Genomic DNA, 20043 nt, shown 5'->3' on the forward strand with positions numbered 1-20043 from the left:
GCTCGTAGATGCAGAAACATGTTGAGGGATGAAAGGCAACAGAGAAGCACTTACTTGTGTTCTTGTCGTTCTCTCACCAGCCTCTTGGTCAACACGGACGCCATTGCTGCTTCAGGGTACAGCGGTTAATGGAATTGATATGGCTGACACATTTTATAACAAATGGCAAGGCAATATAAATGCCGGGTGAAATAAAGTGAATTGAATGGAAATTGAAAATGGACTTCATGGAGTTATAACAGCAGTTCAATCATTTAGACAGATGGACACCAGGAGGCAGACTCAGCAGAGAAAGTAAAGTTCTGGTTGAATCTCAGTGTGTGTTCATACAGGCAGCAGAGTGAACCATTCAACTATCACTGAGCACTTATAGCCTGAATATCATGTAACCAGCAGCAATGTATTTTCAGACTTCTCCTGACTTGGTGCTTTCGGTGGAGGAACTGGCAGAGAGGCAGGCGGAGCATGTGGGGATCCTTCTCCTTATTACAGTCACAGCTCAACGCCATGCATGCAGCTCAACGTGGCCATATAGCTGTCGCATTTGTTACAAGTATGTTCCATTAAAAACATTATTTTGCTTTCAGATGTGTGGTCTGTGATGTAGCATTGTACTACGGTACAGTGTGACATCACTTTTACGGACCGTTTCCACTGAACCACACAGGTCAAAGTCAGCTATGATACAATTTTCATATTAGACAAAACAATCTCATCTCAAGCTCCATATAGTAGCTATTCAAGAGCTTTCGGTCACTTCCCATGATCTTCATCATCAGATTGAGTTTGCCCGGTTGTCATGAAAAGGAAAATTATATTCTATTTCTGCTGTCTCGTGAAGAACTTGTTCAGTAACTAAGGGCTCCCTTGTTTAGTTTATAGCCTAGATTTGTGAGAGGATGTTTTATAACTTGTTTTGGGGCAATCAGTGGTATTACTGGAGCCCACTGCCACAGCATGTGCCCTGGATGCTCCAACATCATAAAAGTGATAATTGTAGAAAAGGCACTGGTACATCAATGCACAGTCAGCAGAACTGGGACACAGACAACTATTAGGGCTAGATATAAAGGGGGAAATGAGAGCCCTAAAACTCTTCCTAAGACTCCACTGTTGACAGTTGTCATAGGGACAGCTTATTTAGTTCTAATGAAAACTGTTGACAGAAAGTTTGGCTTTGAAAACACAAGGCCGGAACAATTGCAGAAGAGTTTTCTTCAAAATGTTGACACAGAACTATGAGCATAAATAAAAGGAAGTGTCTATAGTATAGAAGTAAATCTATAGTCCATCACTAATCAATTCAACATACTCATTTCAAAGTTCTTTGGATCTAAATGTGACACGCTCACTATTGTTTCAAACACTAAAATACAAGAACACTGTATCCCTGGATGTGTGTTGAAAGAAAATAGAATGACACGTGTTCTCTTTTCAGTTGATTTTGTATTTTTTATTGAATAAATGATTTTAAAAGGTAATAACAATGTTTAAAACTACATTATCTTCACAGCCATTGCTTACATACTCGGATAACCCATCTATATATATATCTATATATATATTATATATATATCTATATATATATTATATATATCTATATATATTATATATATCTATATATTATATATATATAAAATATGTTATATCTATATATATATATAAATATAATATACATATAAATATATATAATATATACAATATATATATATATATATATTAATATACTATATATAATTGTATATATATATATTATATATATATATATAGTATATATATTTGTATATATTATATATATATATTTGTATATATTATATAGTATATATATTTGTATATATATATATTATATATATATATATATTATATAGTATATATAGTTATATATATATTATATATATATATATATTATATAAGAGAGAAGATAGACAAAGAGAGAGAGAGAGAGAGGAAGAGACGAGAGAGAAGGGGAGAGAGAGAGAGAGAGAGAGAGAGATAGAGGGGGGAGAGAGATAGAGAGGGGAGAGAGGATAGGAGATAGAGGGATAGTAGAGAGAGAGAGAGATAGAGTAGAGATATGGAGAGAGAGATAGAGAGATAGAGGGAAGAGATAGAGAAGGGGTAGAGAGAGGAGAGAGGGGGATGAGGGATAGAGTGAGAAGAAGGGAGAGAGGGGTAGAGACAGAGAGAGAGAAGAGATATAAAGAGATACAGAGAGAGATAGAAGAGAGAAGATAGAGAGAGATAGACGAGATAAAGAAGATACGAGATAGAGACAAATAGATAGACTATATAGATAGAGAGAAGATATAATATATAAAAAGATATAGATATATATAGATAGTATATACAATATATATAGTATATAATATATATATATATATATATAATATATATATATATATATATATATATAATATATATATAAATATATATATATAATATATATAAATATATTCTTTCAACCCTCCCCACACTTTCTTTTCTTTTCCATTTGTTTTTTTGTCTGTTTTTTCTTTTGGAGCCATACTATCATAATAAATGCCCATTTCAAGTCTTGTCACACTAACAGCAGTTCAATATGAAAGGAGGAAGGGTCTAGCTCTACAAGGGATGGATTTTAAAATTCCCGTGTTCATATTATTCCATCAACATTGTAAAAAAAATCAAAAGATCCAAAAATCAAAAGGAAAAGAAAGAAAAATTGGTATCAGGAGTTACACCAGGCAACCCTCCCAGCCCATCAGGCCACTGCAACAGAAAAGTCATTTTGTACAGTGACACGTCTTAGAAGTCAGTGTCTCATAAATTCAGAACATAGAAAACCACTAAAATAAGTTTGAAACTAGATCCAAAATATTCTTTTGAAAAGAATTTATTTTGATGTACAAAAACAGTCATTTTCTTTATTTTCTTTTTAATTTTTTCTTTTTGTAATAAAAGCTTCAAACACAAGTTTATTGTAGTTCTTATTTCATTTGTCATTATTATTATTATTGATTCATTCTTTTTTTTTTTTTTTTTTTTTTATTATTCATCTATCAGTGCGATTGTATACCAGTGCAGCTACTGGGTCCAGAGTAACGAAAACAGGCTTTTTCATCTTTAATGGCATAAAAAATAAGGAAAAATCCATCTTTTATACAAAGTATAACTGCTGGTCTTTAGGGAAAAAACATTTATAAACCCATAAAGCTAGGAGGCACACCATGGGATTTAAATTTTTGTAAATTATAGCAATAATATACTAATACTATTTCTAATAATAATAATAATAATAATAATAATAATAATAATAATAATAAACAAAACAAGTAACAACAATTTGCAACCATTCTTAACCATCCTTGATGCCACGTACGGCGTCAGAGATACTCAATGAAAGTTTCATTGAAAAGTTGGGTTGCTTAATAAGTCAAGACAGTTGAGAAATCGCACACACACAAAAAAGAAAAAAGACGAAAAACATTTTGTCAAATGCAGGGGTGACTTTTGGAAGGACAGGAAGCCAGGCCTGAAGAGCAGCATTTGGGCATGGCCACTGGCGTCTTTGGTTCACAAACATACGAAGGTAACACGAGCTTGAGCATTCCACGAAATATGAGAATGACCGCGCAAGGAATGCTGAGGCTGAACTCTAACCCTAGTATGGAACCAAAACACAATCTGCTACAACGAACTACGAATGCCGTTCCATAATGTCCCATGAGGTATCGATGTTAAATCAGTACAGAAGCAGGACTATTTTTTTCTGAGCGTTCTACGTAAAACATTAGCTCTGCGTGCCATTATAGGAGATGCTTACCCTCGACATGGTTTGAGAGGGTTACGGACCTTAAGTCGACAAATCAAACGATTCAGCGGCTAAAGGTAAAACGGAGGATGTGCTCTGAAAAAGCAGCATCTAAAACTTCCAGGAGGCAACGGTCACTACTAAAGCCGCTATCTACCCAACGACCCGCATCACACCTTGACAGACCAGGCCATGAGGTTGGGCCAGTGTAAGGGGGGGGGGGGGGGGGGGGGGGGACATAGGCTACGTGTGACTTCTTGTCCTTTCAAACCTGCAGGGGTGTTGACTTGCACTGGTAGGAGAAACAAAAACACCTGTTGAACAGATCTGCATATATCAAGGATAGTAAAGGTAACACATGCAGGATTTTCTCTCAAAACATCACTGTTAAAATTGTAATAACGACCATTAACATTACATTCCACAGCCCCTATGACGTAGTTTTCTGCGGGGACTTTTCCTTCTTCATTATATGGGTAAGAATATCAGCCTGTTTTTCCCATAGGGAATTGATCCCTAATGAAAGCACAGATTGGTCGCATCCTTCGGTGTTAAAAATATGTCGTCACGACTCATTTCACAGCAACGCACTAAAGAGAAAATCCTACATGCAGCATCTTTAAGTATGATATGATCGATGAGTCCGCATGACCAGTCACGAGCATGTGACCACCCCAATATGAGGTCCGATAGCACCATATTTGTCTTTTAAATCTCTTAATGGTTAATAAGAGTGTCTAAGCCATAGATCAAGCATATCATGGATAAAACCATAGGTCTCATACTCATACATACATGCAACAAAATACATTGCATGTGTACACAAAGACATTTATGTAAAAGAGCATGGTCAATTTGGTTTTGCAGCAGAAGAATTCAGGTTGTGCTGTACTAAATGGGCTAGACAGACGAATGCCTTGACTGCTCCACTTTTTCATGTAGTGTATTCATTATGAAAGCATACATTTAAAAGGGAGACTGTGTTCCCATGGTTTTTAAACATTTAGTGTAACGACACCAAAGAGCCCCGACAGTATTTTAAGAAAATGTGTTTTTGTGGGACTTTCAAAAGAAAATGAAAGAATTGAGGACCAGCTGCTGAGTGAGCAAACAGGAGACTGCAGGCATACAGGAGCCCCCATATGTCTAAGAAGGTATTAGCATTCAAGTGAAGAAATGCGCTTTCCTACAGTGTGGTGTGAAGATGGGAGCTGGGAAACCACGGGACAGAGGAACAGTCAGAGCATCATCCACCGGCCCATCGTTTATTAAATCATTCATTTAAGGCAACACAACTTAAATCTGGGTCATTTCGGGTTACTGTGGATGGAGTGCCAAAAGCCCTTGACATTTTTGCATAAAGAAAAAATAACCTGTCAGTTAGTAAAGGCTGTTACATAGAAACATGTCAAGTAACAAGAACCTCTCAAAAATTCCAGTTGGTAAAACTAAACACTGAACCCAAAGCAAGCGGCTCACATGATCCTCAAAACATTCTGGAAAAGTAAAGCCAACTAGCCTAGCGTGTGTGGATGTGACTCACAACGAGTGATATTTGGATGACAAATGGCTTATTAAGTCCTTACAAAGCCCTGGCTTTTTTTTTTATTTGTAGACTTTAACTGCAAACCGCCCGGCGAAGAGATTCTGCTCGAAACTAATTCAACTGTGTTTGCTCTAACCTACTGCCAAACAGCTGACAAAACTAACCTAAACATTTCCTGTGCCGTGGACACGCAGATCAACGGGATCTCGCTGAACAGCAGAGTGTTAGAGGAGAACGGTGGTAGTGCGGTTTCAACAACTGCATCGACTAGCTGCATTACTGCGGCTGCTTCTAAAGAGCACAATGACATGCATTTCTAAATGACAGACACGTCAATAAGATCACTTCCTTTGTGCGTCTGCATTCAAAATGACAATTTTAATACATCATACTTTGTGAACGAGTGACAGAATGGTTAGCTATAATCTGAAGAGGCAAGACAACGTTTCCACAACAACACGGGCAATATACAAGACGTCCGACAAATGACTTAAACCGCCCGGTTTGACTAGTATTCAGTGACGCAGCCTTTGCCTGAGGCTGGCTGGTGTAAGTTTGCATTCAGGCTGAAGACCCAACATATTAGAGGTTACCAGTTCAGTGGTATGCAAACACTTGGAGCCAAACAGATTACTCTTACAAAGTGTGGAGTAAAAAGAGAATATGGCTTCAAGCAGTTATAGCATGTCCCTGTCAAGTGACTCCCTGCCAGTAAACTCAGAAACCAGCAGAGAGTAAATGTAAATGAAAGCATTGTTCATGCAGTCTTTTTTTCATTTTCCTTCTAGGGACCTGTAGTTACGCCTGCTCCCACCCTCCAATGCGGGGAAATCCGACCCACTTGCCAATTTTACATAGATATTTAATAAATCCCCTGCACAGACGTGATTATCCTCAGACAAAATGGCTTCCTCCACAATTACCTCAAAAAGTTAAACAGAAAAGAAAAGAGGGAACATGGCTGAAAGCTCTAGCCGAACAAACTCGGTTTAAGGTGTACAAGTTCCACCACAAAACATTACAAATACTTTCCAAAACAAAGTCTCTGTCGGTAAACTTCAGGTTAAAATCCAATCTCTACTTTTACTCTACTGATTTTCATCTTGTGGCAGACCAATATCTATATCCACACACAGAAACACACACACACACACACAATTGTGAGCTCAAACAATAAACACTACCAGCAAAGGGCATCACATCCTACCATCTATACTTTGGAGTATACAGATCCCGATATATAGTTCCAACTACAACACTACAAGAGTTTACAAGGCTCAACAGTCAATCTGTTGGGTTTTTTTTGTTGAGAGGAATCAGAAGAGACGACACAGCCTCTGAGAACTGCAGTTGCCTTGCTACATGGCCTGGATAGTAAGATGAAGCAAAAATAAAATAAAAATCATTCTTAGATAATGTAAAAGTTGTAGCAAAGACTAAACAATATACACGCAACACTAATCCACCGTAAGAGACTTCCTTCCATCCACAGACTCAAACACTTGATTAGGTTTGCTTAATAAAATCGAATATTGGTTTCATTTTCAAAACTATTAATGAATAGGGGGATTATAGATATTGGTATACATATGCTGCAAAAACTTAACCAAAAAGGCAAAGAAAGAGATGTGGATTTCTTGCCGTAATCAAATGATGCTTCGTTGCCACCCCGTTGCCATGTCAACGTCTGGGAGACGGCCAGCATGGCAACGGAAACTATCATCATAAAATGGTACAGTAGTAGAAATAGCTAGACCAGGAGGGGGCGGGCTCTCCTGGGAAAAGGTCCGCGGAGAGGTCCAATGATTGGTCATGCGGCTCGCTGTCAGGAATAATGGTTGTAGGGTGGTAGAGGGTGCCCAATGCCATTCTGGTAGTGATGGTGCTGGCGGTGGGCGATGTACTCTGCATAACCCATTGTCAACTTCTCGCTACGGTACCTAGGGATGAGACGAGACGTGTTGGGAAAGGCTGGCTAAAGAAGCTTTGAACAGCCAGTCTGCACCGAAACACGGCACCTATTGTGACCCCGTGTAACAGCCAACGCTGGATTTAGGAACTGTCAGAACAAAAAATATTTCTATGCAATTTTTTCTTAAAAGAGAACTCCACAGATGTATCCTTGCACATCGTCGGCCTTACAAGTATAAAAATGTAGGCTGCAGCACAACCAGAGATATCGTCTTTTCAAGTCCATGCATTCTTCTTCCTCGTCAAAACTTGGCTCTTACATTACCCACAATGCATCTTGACAGCCAGCCGTTCATTGGCTGCATTTCATTAGTTGTTCAACGTTAACTAAAGACAAGAACAAGGTTTCTTTTCCTCCTGATTTGCCATTTCAGAAGATATGTGGCTTGTAAAAAATGGGTCTAGTGTTTACTTTGGTGACCATGGGGCAAAAGATTATGTCATCATCTGTCCTCCTCATGTTCACTTCTTCTGAGTTTATAGAGGCAATTCATCAGATTTCACAGCTCCCTCTGGAGCTACAAAAGGCTTTGTACAGCTTGTTTCACATACACAGTCGCACTCCCCAAGACCTGTAAATAGACTTTGATGTGTAAAACCTGTGGAGTTCCCCCTTAAGCGACTTGAGTGGCAGATACATACATACACTTGTGCTTTTAAAATTCATGTTCGCTTATTTCAGTTCTACTAATTCTGCTTGGTTGTCAAACCTCTTCAATACATACTTATGTGCATTAATCAGTGACTTTGGTACCATCAGGCAACATATTAAGATTGTTATCTTACCTGGTTAACTTAATGGTCTTCCTGAAGTCATTTGTGATGGGAGCTTTGTAACCTCCCTTTCGTAGTAAGGAATCTATGGTTTGAATGTGGTCCCAACCTTGATGAATATAAGAGTTAAAATCTCTTTAGACATTTCTGAAAATCCACATCTACATTATCTTTCTAAAAAGCAGATGAGGCTAGGATTGTTAGGGGCACAAATAGATCTCACCTTGCTCCTTTGCAACCTCTGGTAGGTAGGTGGCGGTGCGCTTTGAACCTTTTTCATTGAAAAACTCTATCCTAATACCGTGAACACCCACCTAGAATTCAAGACATGCATGACAAGGACACAATACATTTTTAACCCCATAACATCGCTCTATCCAACAAAGTCAAAGTCACAAGCTGTAATCCAATATGTAGAATGTTACATTTTGCCACCAAATGCATTGTTTTTGCACTTGTTTGAACAGGTTACAGCAGGATTAGAATTAAACTTAGCTTTAGACTCATTGGATTTTTTTGTTTTAACAATTTAAAAAAAATGTGGAGGAGCTGCAGGATATTAATAGCAGAAAGAATGTGAATTAATGCCTCAACACACTTCTCACTGCAAATGTTTTAACAAACCATGTCTCTTACCTCCCAGTCAAGGTAATCACCGACGTCTTCAAAGTTGGTGAGAAGAGACACTGAGCAGAAGAGGCGAGGCAGCTCATCCCTTGTCATAGGGGGGAAGCGGCTGTCTTTAAGGGCACTGCGGACATAAAAGCACAAAGAAGATACCATTACAGGAGGTGATTCAGAAAAGTGCCATCACAGTCAAGCAGCCCGATAGTTTGATTATTGTGTAGAATTTGAGAATGCATTGCACTCCCATCATTTTTTTTTTTATTATTATTAAATGGAGGGTACATTTCTAACATGTATTGAAGGATCAGCAATGCCCTTTCTCTGTTGTAGATGACCTATTGCCATACAGAGACCAGCGGGGCCGCAGCATGGACTCTGATCATGGCTGTTTACAGCAGCTCCGCGCTCTTTGTAACGTAATCTGTACACAGAACCAGTATGGAGCTGTGCGTGTTTACATGTTTTGGATAGAGATGTCTGATAAGGGCAAAAAACGCTAATGAAGTAATTTCACGGCAGGTATGTATTTTTAAAAAAGGGCCCCATTTACACTGAAAGACCCACTCTTGTGCTGTCTCTCATTTATTAGACGCGTAGTGTAATGGATTACAGGATATTTGAATATCAGTAACATAAATATTGAGTTTGGATTTCCAATTTAAACACTTATCAAAAACACACCAAAGCCAAGTAGCGCTTAACCAGCGTTTAACCCACTGGTCGGATGATCAACCCATGTGGGTTTAACCCCTTTCCCTGCGTCTGGACTTCCCAATAAACCTACACAAGGACTCTTTATTATAAAAACTTTATCGCAACATTCTTGAATTAAAACAGTTTTACAACAGTCCATACATTACAGTTATAGTGAAGATATCAGAACATTTTTTATTGTTGTCACTGCCTGTCCTTTTGATCTTACGAGTGCCAGGTCATCAAGAATAAATAGATTTATATCAATAAATATAAATGTTAATGAAATTAATTAATTTAGCATATTTCTACATCAACGCCAGTGTTAACAGATTGTGTTTGTAGCACACTGCAAGTGTGGTCTGACTGTTAAAGAAAAAATACGTACACATATACAGTAAACAGTATCCATTTGTCTAAATACATTTTTATTTTTTATATATATAAACCTACTTATGGACTTTAATAACTTTTTTGAATTTTTTTTTGAAGCCCCAGGACTTGGGATCAAAGGAGACACGCGCTCCACACATCGTTACAGCAAGCTACATGAATGAAACAGAACAAAAAAATACTATAAGAAACAGAAAATATAATTTGTTGCACTCATGTACAGGGAAACCTTCAGTTCTGAGGGTGATAACTACTGCTGGTACATTGTTGCCCATGTTAGGGGTCTTGATTCCGATATGTTTGTTGTTTATTTTTGATCTACAGCTTTGGAATATAAAAATAACTTTGCCTTTCTCTTACCTGGTAAGGGTGTACTCCCTGAGTCCTGAGTGCAGATTCATGGCAGAAAATGTACCTATACAACCCCTCAACCGCTTGTCTCTGCCTATTTTCCATGTGACAAACAGCGGGCTGAAAAAGAAGAACAAGGGATCATGTTAAAGTGGTTTAACTTAAATAACGTGCACGTTGGATGTACAATTCTGTAAGTACAAAAGTTAGTTAACAGCACATATCAGTTCATTCTGATGTAGTATGCCACAGCCGTAATTCACATTGGGTAAAATTGGACAATTTTCTTCTACACCATGATGGATCAGCTTTCATCAAAGACTGCAGGCCTTTGTTCAAAGCATTGGGCTCTCTCTCTCTCTCTCCACACATGACTTAGTAACAAATTATTTTTTAAACAAAAGCTTTCTACCCTTCATGAAGTTACAGGGATCTTATGTTGCAACTGCTTCAGAAAGCTTTAACATACATGTAAATAAACCAAGTGGAATGCATCACATTAAGAATAGCTTATATGATCAGATATATAAATGTATCCCTTGTCCACTTCATAAATACCCAACAGTGCTTCAGCAGAGAAAATGATGATAAGTATCTCATTTGCGTTTTCCTAAGTAATGTTGATTGAATTAAGCACTTTGGAAAACAATAAACATTCCAACTAGGGCGGACCCCTCTCAGTCCATTAGACCACTAATCAGTCGATCTGGATTTAGTCGATTAAGATGTCTTTTGTTGTTTTTTTCATGCTGAATTACTTATTTCTAAGAAACGATGAGTATATCTCTGGTAAAGACACGATTTAAAGTGATGATTGACATTTATCTTTGTGGAGAAACTCAATTTAACAGATCTGTAGATTAAATAAATGTATCAATTAGTCAACATAATCATGTGAGTGTTTGTTGACTAAGAATGTCTTTAGCCGAGGACAGCCCTAGTTGCAATATGGTTGGTAGGCATCACAGTGGATCAGAACCAAAATTGTGCATAACAGAGCACAATGCTCTAAGTATTTCACTAAAATGGAAGTAGTCTCTCTCGGTCTGTGTGTTAGCAAGTTCTTCGAGTCCTCCTGCTTCAAATCAAGCTTCACTGTAAAAAAAAAAAGTATCTTTTTACGGTAGAGTATTTCCTTCTGCAAAACCACATTGCTTTTGCGTTGTCGAGATGCTACAGATCCACTGTGACACTGTCGGCTTCTGCCCGGGTTGCGCAACAGTAAATGGCAGACCTCATTTTGATCTTCACTGTGAGTTAATGTGACTCACTGATTTATTGTCACTTGCCCAATGAAGGTTCTCAGATGCCAAATCACAAACCACTGCAGGGCTCCACACTATTTGTCCAAAATGTCTCCCCTTAATATGAGCACCAGTCCAATTTTTATTAGCACCCATTAAATCTCAATTCGGCATGACACTTTCACACTTTAGCAATTTTACTTGCGTCGCCGATTAATTATCGGTATTTGTCAACAGACAATGATTCATTTCTTGGGAACTAGTGTTTGTCTTTTTAAAAGCTAAGACACTAACTTTACATGGACCAGTGTGGAGCCTCTTCATGTTCTGTAGTTGGGACTACCGATACAGCATATTGGTGATTTTTTTCTTTCTCTCTCACTTAAAATGAAAATTTAACTGTGTAAAGAGAAAAAAGGAAAAATAATTTCCTTGCAAAAAAGCTTAGTGTTTCCCCAGTGAAGAAATTTTAAATACCAGAACCAAAACTGGTATTTCAACTTCGACACTGGCTTGTACACAATGTTCTTTTTGTTAAATCCACAGTCTTGAACTAGAAGTCCTATACTGTTAAAAAACGGCTTTTAAAAAAAGTCAAATTTTACAAAAAGAAACATACATGAGACATTTTCTCTTTGAACAAATCTTAATTTTATTTTTAGCTTCTTCACATGTGAAACAACTGTTTTACAAAATTAAAACAAAAATTTCGAGTTCTGATTCACTAAAAAAGGTACCAGTATCTGTAATTTAAAACAAAAATTGTAAACTACAAAGGAACAGAAAATTACAGCTACAGCCCATAGGTGCAAAATAGTGAAAAGCAAAGTGGTGTTTAATGGTCACCGCTGTAGACTTTGATGTCTTACAGACGTTTCACTTAGCAGTTCCTCAGAAAACCTTTGCATGGTAACTGTCCTGTGGCTTCTTTATACCTTTCCTGGATCATTTGCCCCTTCTCTGCCAGTGAGGAAAGGCTGGCGTCTTCTGGTGTTGTCCTCAAATGAAGGATCGACAGGGACAAAAGTTGAAAAGATTGCTAGTGTTTACCATTTGGTAGCACAATGGATAAGATAACATGTATTAACAAGATAGCATGTTTGCTAGCTAGTCAATCCTTTCAAATGGTAATGTTGTTATTTTAGCTTAGTATAGCTACAAAAGTAGCTTACAATATACATATGCATGTTAACAAATATAACATTACACAGATTTCAATTATTACTACACCAACAATTAACTACAGCAGCCTTATTAAGGTATACAACCATTAAAGTAAGCTAGCTAACTTAGCTGACTAATTATGCTAATGTACCTGCAGCAGCGCTCGCTGGCTAGCGTGGTCCATTGGTCTTCTGCAGTCAAAATGAAGCAAAATGCTTTAAAATGTATGCTGTGTTGGCAGTCCTTGGAGCATCTACTTTTGCGCATATATATATATATATATATATATATATATATATATATATATATATATATATATATATATATATATATATATATATATATATATATAATATATATATATATATATATATATATCTCGAGTCACAGCTCTCAGCATTTGGAGGAGAACAACATGTACGCTAGACAGCTGGTCTAGATAGCATAAACACACCGTATCAAGGTAATTCACAACTGTGATGAGTTTACCATTATGACTTAAAATATAGGGGACATTTGAAAGTATGGGTTCTTATTTCAAAATTTTAGTACCACTGTGTCTTGAAAAAAATATCACAAAATGTTCACGATCTGAGGCCCTGAATTGTTTCGCTAACTTTGCAGAGCACCGAGTCAATGTCAAATGTTGAATTTGTTCTGAGCATTTCAATAACTCAATTTGACAATCGCCCAAGTGAAGGACATCTTGAGGACACCACAGACCACAATTATGAGCTTTTCAAAACGGTGGGAGTTTTCACATTGGTGGGCATCATCATACTACATTCCTAATCATGATTGGCTGTTTTAAGTCCTGACACCCTCTGGCAATGAGTCAGTTCATCTTGATGGCACAGGTGACATTAGTTAATGTTTAAGGTGTAGTGTGGACATTGGGACAGGGACTTGAAGTAAGGGTCCCGAAAAGGATTTTTAAATTAACACTCCGACACTGGGAGAACACGCTTAGAAAAGACAGGTGAAATATTCTGTGGTGGCTCACATACTCGAGTGTGGATCTGTGCATTCATTTAAAGGAGGCAGCCGTGTATGGTCGATTATCTGACACATACATTTGGTTAGTGTAGCTATCATCAAAGGCACGGTACAGTGAGCTGTATCTACTCTGTTTGGGACATGTCTCTTCATTGTTTAGTATTTGGCACACCACTTTCAGTTTTGAAAAGTTCTCATATTTAAAATGTGAGAAGCATTTCTGCCTGGAATTTAATGAGGTGAATTTGAGATATCCTCTAGATAGAGCTGTTAGTGTGATAGCTTTTGAGGATACATTTATATAATTAAAGTGTCCAGAGTGTTGGATCTTCTTTCAAAAGGTCAACATGCCAGAAGCAACATTTCAACAGACTCATCATTCAATACAGTCTCAACCATAAATGCAAAAAAATCACTTTGATGTGAATGTGCCGAGTAAGAAGAGAAGGGGAATGTATTGTCTACATATACAGTGTGTAAATTCAAACCCATCATATGAATTTGAACTGTATGAAACATTGTTTTTTTAGAGTCTGCAGGTGCAGTGAAAGAGTGCTTTTCAATTTAAGTTGTGATAAAACGGTAGAAAGACACTTTTAAAAACACAATACAGAAATGTCTTTGACTATGTTGATACCTTTAGACGTGGACCATTTCAGGCCAATACACCAGAATAGCGAACTCTAGTTTTCAATTGTAGACAATCACCTCAGAGCCTCAAAATGCAAGTAAAACCACAGCGTAGTCAAATGCTATCACATCACAACGCATGTCTAAGGAGGGTCAAAATGTTTCAGTGGAGGGCGCAGGAGAGCGGTCACTGGCAGGAAACATACATGTATTAATCGAATGGTTAATTGGGTCATAACACAAAATATATGGTGTTAAATGAATGCCTCAATTGATTTATCAATGTGTTTGTTTGCTTGTTATATACATTTTGAACTGTCAATACTGTGTTTTAGTTCAATTGGCCATAAGGAATGCTTAGGGCTGCTTATTACTAAAGCAAGAACCACCTTGTCTTTGTTGGTTGGTGCTAAACTCGGTTAACGTCAGTGTCTTAACATTTGACAGTAACGTACACTTACCGAACAAAACCGACTGTAAAACAAGAGAGTTATGTGACCGGTTATCATCCTGTGACACCAGAGAGACATTTACCATTAACATAGTTACCACAAGCTCATTTTGCTCTGTTGCTAAGCTAATGTAGCTTGTAGCTAACAAAGCTTAGCATAGTATGTGGCAATACAGAGTTCATTGAGGGCAACATAAAATATTAATAATACTTACGTTAGCTTTTGATGGTTTTCGATTTAGCGGCATAAATGCTCTATCGTAATTACAAATGCTGCTACTGTTAAAATGACAACTAAGCGATGTTATCTTACTCGTTCCACCCTTTCTTTTAGCGTTTAGTGTTAGCTAATATTGGCTTGTAGCAAACAGGCTTAACGTTAGCCAATGTTATTCGAGTTGGATAAACAGTATCGCAAAAATGTATTTATCGCTGATTAGCGACGGTGCATCGGAGTACATCACTCAGTGATAGGTAGCATAGCATGATAACATCATATCAATTCATTCATTGTAACATTAATGCTAGGTTAGTGCAGCTACGGGCCAGTGCCGACAGACTATTCGACAAGGCCCAAAATTCCAACTTAAGCTATGATCGCGAGCCTTTCACGTTAAATTCATTATAAGTCAAATGTTGTTTCGATGTGACAGTTTGTGCCCTTAACACTGAAGCAGAATCCAGAGGCAACCCCATCAAGTGTGCCGCAAAAGACATTTGTTGAGAGAATATATCAATGAGCTTTGACATGCTGCAAAACAACAAAAGACAAAAATACTCACTAGGGATCATTTGTAAACCTGGGTGTTCTCGGAGGTTGGTATCCGTACAGATGGCAATAAAGCACGTCAAAACAGAAGCAGCACATCTCCGCTGAGACGACCATTTTTCTGCCTCCACTGCCCGAGCCAGGTCCCGAGCTTAGATTCGGGGAGAGGCCGGATGAAGTGTAACCGGCCGGGGCTGGGGACAGAGCGTTTGTGCCGCTGCTACCACTACTACTACTGCTGCCGCTAACGTTACCCCCGGGTCCCCCCAGGCCGTTGGCTCTGCTCACGTTCGCCGCTGCTGCAACGGTCGCGGAGGAGCCAATCCCCAACTCTGATCCACAATGTCCGGTTCCTGCCACCCCGCTTCCCGCCCCCACCCCGCCAGGACCCCCCGACCCGGGCGATCCCGACAGTTTCTGCTTCTTCACCCCGCAGCACCCGGCCGCCATCTTGGAACAATCTGCACCGACACACCGCTTCCGACCCATAACCGTCACCGCGGGAAGGGTGGGGGGGAACGCCGACCAGACGTAGAAATCCCACTGGGTTGATACGTATGACGGACAATACTCCACTTTCCCTCTTGTATTTTTTTGTCGGACGACAAAATAACCGATGTGGTGAGAAGACTGCAATGTCACCCTAGCGTTACCTTCAAAAATGCGTGACTTCGCTACGCAAAATCCATAGCTGGATAAGCGTTTTTTCCTTGAGTAGTCAGCCAGTCCAGCTTTGGACGACGGTGTTCCAGTGGATCACCGATAACGTCAAGTCCCACTCAAATATTATCCCCTTCTCCCTAACACGACACCACCCGAGGCGATGTCAGTCAGTTCCCCTTAAACATACAAGTTCAGGGAGTGCACCGTCCGAACAGGCCGCAGTTGACAGTAGCCAGTAGCCAGGCGGTCCAGATGTGAAGCTGACAGCCAGTGCGCTGTAGCCCAGCAGCACACCTCTCCAAGTGGAAGCCAGGAGCTTGAGTACGCAGGACCCATAAGCTTTAGCACAAATTGCGCACAATGCCTGGGCCAGCGTAGCTTCTCATTGCACCAGCTTGTTTGCCACTGCCTCACGAACTTCTAATTACACAACAGGCCCAGTATGTTGGAATTCCAGACGCTGGGATAACGCAGAGTAAAATGGCATCTGACAATGCGGGGTTGGCATGGTACAGTGAAACGCGTCAGCGCCGAGCAAGTCATTTCAGTAACGTTAGCCCACAGTTTGCACCTGCATGATGCCTATTCTTGGACCTGGTTTTAAAAAATCTCAATAACAGCCCCACGTCAAATGCAGAACTGACAGTTTTCAGTATAGGATTGTTTGTAGGTTGTCATCCGTTTATGGGGATACACATAGAAGAGCATTCTAGTCCGAGAGCCGTGAGAAATCCTCCGGATTTGGCAACCCTCGCTCCGCACCCGTTTCTCAGCTGCTACCATTCAGTGCTGTCCGGGTAAAGCCCTGTGATCAGTCTGTGGGCACAAGCATCGGTGTCGTCGGCACGCCGAAGCGGATTCAGAGAATGCGTTGCGCCCAGTTGCTACACATTCTGCGTAGCTTCTAGAAGGGGCATCACATTTGCAATTCAGAAGAAAAATACGCTGCCGTGGAAGCATGCGCGCTCCCGACATCCGCATGCGTGCGTGCGGATGTGCGTGTATCAAACAGTATCTGTATCCCTAAGCTATAAAAGTCACAGAGGCAGAGCGGTCTTTCTGCTTAAAATGAATTATTTTGCCAGTGTCTTTGTATTTCACTGATGAGTGTTATCCTTTGTGTGTGTCTCTATGTGTTAAGATGAAGGTTACACAGACTTTCTTATTAAATAGTTACTGTTCAAGTAATTTGTCATGTTGGTTTTATTCCAAATGGCTTGCATGACATATTGTACATATACTTTTTCAGGGCTGCTGGTAGAAATTCTGAGCCAAATGACTACAATTTATCTGGCAACCCGAAACAGTAAATTAACAGTAAATATATATATATATTAATTTATATATATAAAACATTTAATATAAATAGGCTACTATAATCCTATCACAAATGTGTTCTGAAACCCCCTGAATCATTATCCTGCTCCACCCTCCTGCACCCCTTCATAGTCAAAAATAAATGTATCAGTAAAGAGAGCAGCTCTCTAAATGTCAGTGCTTAATACACATGGTCAGCTGATGATGACCGTGCCCTGATACAAGATAATGGGTAAAACATCTACACATTGACATTTTAAAATCCATTGTGGGGTTTGTTTTCCTCCCCTCCTATGCATTCATGAATAATTGTGTGGAATTAGCTAAATACTTACTTAGATTTAACAAAGTTTGAAGCAGTAGGCTGAATACTTAAACAATTTCCTCCTGTAATTCACATTCAAGGCACACATGACTTTGAAACCTTTTTCTATACCTGGCTTTTCATTTGAATTAATGGGACATTTGTCAGGACTCACAAGAGTTATATGTGATCATAACTCATCCTTCTACAAGGTTTATGGGCAACAATTGATTAATAAAACTTAGACAAAGCTGTACACTTTGGATAAGAAAAAAAAAATAGGCTAAAACAGTTAAGTGTCCAAACAGTCATCCCACTACCAACCTCTCATAATAAATGATCTTAGCGGATGGCGCTCCATGTCACTCACTGACAGCAGAGAACAGGATGATTATGCTCATGTTTAGAGCAGTCTGTAATACCGTTAGTTCGTTTTCCTTTATGTGTGGTGTTGATTCTCAGAACGGCAGTCACAATTAAAACTATGTAAACATCTGTAATATTGCAGTGCCTGTGCTTTAATAAACTTATCTCAAGGGTTATGTGCTTGAGTTTTATCATCTGGGCCAGAGCATTAAGACACCCCTTCTACAAAGTGCTTCATGACTGACTCAGCATAGTCCGTTTTAAAATGTACAGCTAATTATTGTTGGCTCTTGTGGATATTGACTGAACATTTGCCCCATAACAGGCCTCCGCGGGCAAACTAAAGTACATATTAGGCTAAAAAAAAACCTCTAGTTTAAGCGAGTGTTTGGGTGTAGCCATCATTTTCCTGCATGAATGGCTTCCCCAAATGTTTTCTGTTGAACTTTGTTAGAAAGTGAATCAACTGATTGTCTTATGTGGATTTAATTATTTTTCGACTAACTTTGGGTTAGGCAATTTATAAGACAAATGAAATCCAAGCCCTTAAAATCATTGCACCCCGTCTTTGCCATTTATATTGATACAGGCTAAATGCTGCTGGGGTCAACACTCATATGACTTTCCCAATCTGTGCAGGTTGTTTTGAAATTATTGAAACTGCAAATGAATACATCAATATAAATCCAATTTATTAATTTTTATGATAACAAAAACTGCCAAGACTTGCATTAGAATATAATTCAACAGATTTGGAAAATGTTGTGTCATCAGTCATATGATGCAATACAATATGATTGTATTGTCACATTCAGCACTGTAAACTATTGTAGCTGTTACTTAGATTGCAATTCTTCTATCATATGTTTCATTTTCCACAGTTAATTGGACGTTGGGCTTAGTAGAGCATGAAACTGGTAGTACACATTGCTTGAGCAGCTGAGCAGATTTGATCCTTTTCAAAACCCATTCTTGCAACCATTGGATTTTAGGCATGGATGATTACAATGTGAGCCACCCTGCTCAGATTATTTTTTGTAACTACAACAGGAAAGAGGGAAACAGGCTGAATTTCCTCCCTTTTCAGCTACAGTATTAGAGTTTCCACGGCTGTTCGAGGTCACGGTGGCTTTAATAGCCCAATCGGCTGAGTTGAGAGCAATATTGTTGCCATTTTAATCTTTATTTAAGAATATCCACATGCACAATCATCAAGTAGTGAATATGCATGGGGAGAATAGACTGGTTTGTTCCATTCATTCACTGTTTGTCCTATTTTTAGGAGCAGGGACAATCTGGCATGTTGTTATTAGGCCTTGTGGTGGAATTTCCCGTAGCAGCAGAACTCACTCGCCTCTGAGTCTATGTGTAGGGTAGCTGAAGACAGAGAGTGAGCCGTACTCATGATGATTCAAATAAAGAGCATGTTTAGTAAAACTTCACAGGTTATTCAAAAAGTCAGAAAATACTAAATAACATTACACCCCTGTTTGAATAGAAATGTATTTGAATAGGACTGAAGGAAATATTATATAACCGATATCTTTTCATATCGCATGGCATATAATGACCAGGGTTGGGTCAGATTACTTTGAAATGTAGTCAGTTACAGAATACAAATTACATGTTTGTTTTTTAATTAGTAATGATAAAAACAATGTTACCTAAACTGAATACTTTTGATCATTTCAAAATCAAACATTAAAAATATTGCACCTTATTCAAAAAACAAATGGACACAGTTCCACAAATTATCTTTTTAATTTTCAGGGCAAGTAAAATGCATTTAGCATATTCAGCATTTACAATTGGTCAAATCAAAAGAACTACTACAAAAACAGTACTGGCACACACTACAGTACTGTGTGTATTCTACAACATGTGGGACGCTGTCTCTGAGGTTTTTGTTGCTGCTGTTTTTTAATCAAAGGCCACATGGAGCACTTTCTTCTTGTAAAGCAGGAGGAGCACTTACTCAAAATGTTCATCTTCCA

General features: G+C 38.7%; 1 protein-coding gene across 2 annotated transcripts; it reads right to left on the reverse strand.

The window, feature by feature from the left end:
• Positions 1-2856: 2856 nt before the first annotated feature.
• ammecr1 (AMMECR nuclear protein 1) lies at positions 2857-16957 on the reverse strand. 2 transcript variants are annotated; one of them, XM_029447757.1, is made up of 6 exons: positions 15413-16954; positions 10155-10265; positions 8718-8832; positions 8305-8395; positions 8094-8190; positions 2857-7276 (listed from the first exon to the last, which is right to left on the reverse strand). In XM_029447757.1, exons 1-6 carry the CDS (start codon positions 15886-15888, stop codon positions 7162-7164), a joined length of 1005 nt encoding a protein of 334 aa, XP_029303617.1. In that variant the 5' UTR covers positions 15889-16954; the 3' UTR covers positions 2857-7161. The 2 variants fall into 2 exon arrangements, with proteins under 2 accessions (XP_029303617.1, XP_029303618.1); XM_029447758.1 differs by lacking the exon at positions 10155-10265 and having other exon boundaries at positions 15413-16957.
• Between the last annotated feature and the right edge of the window lie 3086 nt (positions 16958-20043).

The sequence above is a fragment of the Cottoperca gobio genome, chromosome 14 (assembly GCF_900634415.1).
Source record: "Cottoperca gobio chromosome 14, fCotGob3.1, whole genome shotgun sequence".
Taxonomy (NCBI): domain Eukaryota; kingdom Metazoa; phylum Chordata; class Actinopteri; order Perciformes; family Bovichtidae; genus Cottoperca; species Cottoperca gobio.